Source organism: Filicampus tigris, chromosome 17 (genome assembly GCF_054856515.1).
Source record: "Filicampus tigris isolate MCC_2025a chromosome 17, RoL_Ftig_1.0, whole genome shotgun sequence".
In the NCBI taxonomy this organism is placed as follows: Eukaryota; Metazoa; Chordata; class Actinopteri; order Syngnathiformes; family Syngnathidae; genus Filicampus; species Filicampus tigris.
Window position 1 is genome coordinate 2,921,487 of NC_141233.1, and position 6,000 is coordinate 2,927,486.

Consider the following 6,000-nt stretch of genomic DNA (forward strand, 5'->3'; position numbering starts at 1 on the left):
CCATGTAACCAAACAGCACAACGACTGCTTGTCAACCTTTAAATAGACTGATTACAAGTTTCAAGACACCTGTGATGCTAATTCAGGACAAATCTTGTTTAAACATATCCATACGGTCAAATTGTTTTAAATTTTTTTCTCGGGGTACCATCATTTTTTTTTTTTTTTTTGTCCAGGCCTGTTATATGAGTTTGTTTTTTAAAATAACTGTTGAAAACACAATTGAAAAGCAATAAGTCGTTTTAATTGGTTATCAATAAAATTCTTTTGTAATTGAAATATCCTAATACTTTATGAAGGTGTCATAGGGACGACTATAATAACAAAATATAACCATGTAAAATGATTTCAACAAACTATCAGGAGGCATAGACCGCGTGTCATTGTGTTCTGTTTTTAATGTTATGAGCTGTTTTATCTCTGATAGCCTGTAATGCTCTGACGAGGAAATCATGAATTTGTGTGATGTTGACTCCATATTTGTGACCAGAAAAATCCATCATTATTAAAAACAAACAAAAACAACAGTTTGTAAGGGTCAAACTATGCTAAGAAATAACATGTTATCTTTTATTGTCGAATTCCTGCCTCTTGTTTTGCGACATTTTTTACACACACACGCACGCACACGCCCCCACACACATATGCGCGTACACTGTAATTTATCGTCCTGCTCTGCACTGTGCGTCCCTCCCCCATCACATCTGCTCCTCCCCAGGATTACAGTACAAATGCCTGTCTGTCCTTGTGTGTGTGTGTGTGTGTGTGTGCGTGTGTGCGTGTGGTGGGGGTAACATAACTGTAATGTGCCCTCTCTGAGAGGTTAACCAATCAGGGTGCACAAATGCAGGGATTAACCAATCACACCACACCGCCAGGGTGGGAGGGAGGATGGAAGAGATTACATTGTGCGCAGAGTGGGATTAAATCTGTGTGGAGTGCAAAAAAGTGCTTTGAAGTGCTGGTCGTCCACTTCTCTTCATCATGAAAATATTCAAACCACATAAAAAGCAACAAATAGAATCTGGTTTTATTATTTATACGAAGATTACATCCAACATCTCTTTGGAGTGATCCATTCACGTTATTTTAATGTACCCTTTTTTTTTTTTTTTTTCAAATCAACAATGAATTAACCCTTCTACGACAACAAAATGAAATAGAAATCAATCAAGATTTGGAAACATGGCAAACTGAATGCATTCAAAGTCATGAAACATCTAGAGCTGTAAGGATTGGACGGATGGCATTTGCGACATAAACATGTTGTTGTATATACTGGACGTTCGTGTGGCAGTAATCAGGTCATGCTGGGATTACCAAATTGTCAGAGGAGGAGTGTGGCAAGGGTCGTAAGAAGGGGGACCGCTGAGATTCATAGTGATATGTGGAAATGTTTGAGCCACTGTAAAAAGGAATTTATTTTGATGAATGTGCCAGACTCAACAATCTGTCATAAAAGGCATGCAAACAGAGGAAAGGACACGCAAATAGCGAATGGAAAGAAAAAGATACACAAGAAGGAAGGAAGGGAAAAAGCAAGAGATCTGGGAAAAGGAAGGAGAGGAGGTGACAGAGACAGAAAGAGAGGAGGATAGGGCAATAATCCCAAGTAATTCACTTAGGGCATTGCTGAAGGGTGGCTAAGAGGATTGGGACACTTCCAGAATCAGATCAACGAAAATAACCAAGACGGAGCAAGGAAATGACGAACGGGACGCTTTGGACCTGACCGGAACATGATGTGTTCGTACTGACCTCGAGCTAACTGGAACAAACCGTCTCAAAGCGTATACACTCCTGAAGAATGATTATCAGTGCACAAAGGTGTACGGATTTAGACCACTTTAATATGAACACACAACTAAAAACAGAAGGTCCTAATTGTCAAACTGATTCGGACGATGACACTAAACGCAAACACTGTAGAACTGAACACAAACGCTCAAGAATATATAGTTGCGAACAAATTACATATAATGAAAGAAAGAAATGCAAAGAAATTGCAAGTGGAGACGTCTGCAGCTCTCCTTAGCTAGCCGAGTTGGTCGTGTTAATAAAGGAGAGTGCTCTCACTTTGTTTTCATGTGCAGGCCTCCTACAAACGGATAAAGGCGTTTTGATCTGGTGGTTATAAAATATGTTTGGAGCCTGGCAGCATCTGCTGTCCAAATGTATTCTGGTGGAAAGAGATTCTCTACCAGGCACGTGCACACATAGACCCCGAGTGGTGCTTCAGCACCAACCCTTTAGTTCTGGATGAAAAAAGGACCTTTTTTTAGTGGCGCCCTTTTTTCCCCTTCATTCATCAATATAAAAAAAACAAAAACAGTATTTCCCTTTTAGTCATCAAGTGTTTTGATATTGTCAGGATGATTTTTTCGAGTCCTTGCGAGAATTGTGCACCTGCTGATTTGCGGTAAACATATGCTAAGATTTTTTTTTAATCGAGTTGTCGTTATATTTTTCAACGGTGTAAAAAGTTATGAAATGATTTACCTTGGTGTCATTTTTATACATCGCAAAAAACGTTTAAAGTGTCAGAATAATTTTGCCGATGGGTGGCCTTTATGAATTAATTTTTTTTACTTGAGCACTTGCCCCTAAAAATGTCTATGCACGTGCCTGTTCCCTACAACGCTAGCCTGATAGTAAAATGAAACGCATACAAAAGAAAAATCAGCAGCACGCCTCACACTAACCAAACTGGATGCCGCCCCGTGGCGCTTTCTAGAGGACCTGGAACTTCCAGGAGTTTTGGTCCTTATGGTCCAGGCAGTCCATTGTAGTGAATCCCAGTTTCCAGGCCTGCTGGTCCTTGTAGTCCAGGCAGTCCACCGAAGTGAAGCCCAGGGAGGAGGCGGTGCTGTAGCCCTGCGAAGACAGTGAGGCAGGCGACTGGCTTAGGGAGCCCCCCATGGAGGGCACGGTGATGGGGCTGAGAGCGCCCCCGGTGCCCGATAGCTGCGAGTGCATGGGGGACAGGTAGGCGCTGCAGTCCAGGCCCGTGAAGTAGGAGGTGGTGCTGGCGTAGCCTTGGGCGTAGGCCGACGGCTGGCCGTAGCTCATCGGGTAAGGGGAGGGCCTTTGCATGCAGGGGGCTGTGGAGGAGGCCAGCGGGTCAGGGAGGGGTGATATGGCCGGGCTCCAGATGGACACGGCTGTGTTTCCCGCGCCCGAGCTCTGGACCAGACCGGGCCCCGACTGGACGGACGCGGGGCTGAAGGAGCCCGAAGGGTTGGGAACGGGCTCGGGGGCGCTGGCCTCCTGCACTGGGGAGGCCTTCTTCTTGGGAGGGCGGGGTTTGGACTGCCCGCTGCTCTGCTGCTGCTGCTGACGGCACTTGGCACGCCGGTTCTTGAACCACACCTGGACGCAGACAACGAGAGGGTTTGTCCCGGAAGCACTAGTCCCACTATAGAGTCTTTTTTGACCCTTTAAGGAAGGACACCGGTGAGCCAAAGCAATTCACATCACTTTTTAGTTCAAACGTCAGTCTTTGGAGACTCCATAACTCCATGACGGACTGGGATTCTTAAACCGTAAGAAGGAGGGGAGCCATAGGAGAGGGCAACGGGGACAACCAAAGAGCAATTTAAAAATCCACATCTCCATTTTGTATCTATCCTGTTCAGGGTTCCAGGAAGCTGGAAGTCTGACTTTACCTGGGACTGGTTGCCAGCCAATCGCAGGGCACACATAGAGTTGAACAACCACTCATATTAACGCCATTAATCCACATTGGAATTAATAAACACATTATTTTCATGTTTTTAAGTGTGATCACTTCTACTACGACTCTTCTTTGCAATTAGCTTTTTTTTTTTTTTAAAAAAAAACAGTAACAATGTCATCACTAAAATTCACTCCTACAGACTATATGGAATTATCAAATGTGTTTAAAGAACACGTGTTGTTGAAGTGTTAATGTCTGACCTCCAACTTGGCAGTATAACCTATTTCTCCCCCAACCCCCACCCCGCCCCTCTCTACCTGCACACGTGACTCAGGCAGGTTGATCTTAAGCGCCACTTCCTCCCTCATGAAGATGTCCGGGTAGCGGGTTTTGGAGAACAGGGCCTCCAGGATGTCCAATTGCGTTCTAGTGAAGGTGGTCCGCTCCCTTCGCTGTTTCCTGGGTGTGGCTGCAGATAAAAAAGGATAAAAAGGGAGGTGTCAGCACACAGATGAGCTGCTTGAAGGTCACGTGACGTGATCGCTACGAATCAACCCCCCCCCCCCCCCCCCCATTGTTTTCCTGAAGCAGATCGGCGTGACTACAAACAGACAGACAGTTGGGAATCTCCTTTAGTGATCTTGACTTTGCTGCGGGGAGCGTTTCGCGCGTATTTGCTCATTAGACTGAAATATTCAAGTCCGCGGTGTCAGTTTCCCCCTCAGAGGGAGAAAAACTTTACTCGCTGGAGTTTAGTTTGCGCAGTCAAAGTCCCAATTATTTGTCCTCCGGGGTGCCACGGCCAAAAGCCTCAGAGTATTTGTTTCAGAACGAGTCGAGTGAGGAAGACGTGAGAAGAAGGTTTTGGCCTCGCTGAGTGTCTCAGTCGCATGCCAAGCGACATTTAACTGAATGTTTACTTCGGGGAGAGTGACTGCAGGGGCAAATTAAGAAATAGAAACGCGTTAAACCTCATCTGATTTACGATTTGACGCACAAAAAATCGAATCTGCCTTTCCTTTTCAAAAACATCCTGAAAGTTTGTCTAAATCGGATCTAAATATGAGGACAATTTCACCAATTATGTTACAGGTCACATTGACCCACGTTAAAGTTTAAAACGAGAGAAAAAAAAATATTTTAAAGATATATGATTTTCATCATCTATTATTTCATGTAATTTTGTTTAAATTTAAACATATTTATGGTTGAACAGGCGGCGGGTCATTTCGTCACCTGATTTTTATTTTTGCGGCAGGTGTAGAAAAAAACCCCTGAAATATCGGGAGGTATAAATATATATATATACACATACATATACAATATATGTACACTGTAAAATAACAAGAATAATAATAATAATAAAACTTGTCCGTCCAAGTAGGCCTACACACAAAAAAATAAGCAGTTAATTCCCCGTTCTGGACTAGTAGGCTATTTTCTTAGTTCAACACAAATACAACATTAAATTAAAACTATTATTCATCCAATTAAATGATTCGTATCTTATTTTATCTTATCTTATACCTTATCACATAAATAAATTATATTTAGCTTCCGCATGAGTTTATTTTTTATTTATTTATTTTTGGAAAATGTTCAATTTTACATTTCAATGACATTTTCTTTGTCAATATAACAATATGAACACAAACACAAACATACATATACACAGTATATATACATATACACAGTATATATATATATATATATATATATATATATATATATATATATATATATATATACACACACACACACACACAATCAGACATTCAAGTTCAATTACATCATAAAGATTACACACTAACCTAACATTTAAGTAACCGCTTGTGGTTATTTACGCGCGGCTTTCCGCAACATGTACGTCATCAGGAGATACTGAAAACCAAACAAGCACAATTCAAATGATATCAAAAATAGTTTTTTTACTTACACGGATAGGCGACGGTTGTGTGCAGCACGTCCATCCCCGGGCCGGGCAAATTTAACCCGTTCATGGTGTAATGAGGTTGTTTTATGTAGGACATCATCTTGACTGCAGCCTCTTAAATCCCGACGCTCTTGTTTGTGTGTGGGATGGACGCAACGCAACAGCCGAGGACCTCAGCTGAGGCGACAATTAAGTCACTGAATCCCCGTGATTCCAAACCTGCGCTTTTTAGGGGAAAAACTTCACTTTGTAGCGATCAGTTCGTAGGAAGATGGCGAGCAGCAAGCATCATCCGAACTGTTCTTGTTGTCTTCTTTCTGAGTTGTCGCACAGGTGTAGCGGCCTCGGGTTCGCCTTGATGGCTTGAGGAAAGGATGCTCGACTGACTACG

General features: G+C 42.7%; 1 protein-coding gene across 1 annotated transcript; it reads right to left on the reverse strand.

Moving 5' to 3' along the window:
• Positions 1–1,004: 1,004 nt before the first annotated feature.
• On the reverse strand, positions 1,005–6,000 carry crx (cone-rod homeobox). The gene is made up of 3 exons (XM_086012823.1): positions 5,613–6,000; positions 3,994–4,145; positions 1,005–3,369 (listed from the first exon to the last, which is right to left on the reverse strand). Exons 1-3 carry the CDS (start codon positions 5,707–5,709, stop codon positions 2,731–2,733), a joined length of 888 nt encoding a protein of 295 aa, XP_085868949.1. The 5' UTR covers positions 5,710–6,000; the 3' UTR covers positions 1,005–2,730.

Bases quoted from the DNA above. Each gene is read 5' to 3' on its own strand.
- crx (XM_086012823.1), bottom strand. From the start codon at position 5,709: ATGATGTCCTACATAAAACAACCTCATTACACCATGAACGGGTTAAAT. The intron at 4,146-5,612 runs GTAAGTAAAAAA...TTTTATCTGCAG, and splicing joins CACAACCGTCGCCTATCCGT to CCACACCCAGGAAACAGCGA. The intron at 3,370-3,993 runs GTAGAGAGGGGC...GTCTGCGTCCAG, and splicing joins TGCCTGAGTCACGTGTGCAG to GTGTGGTTCAAGAACCGGCG.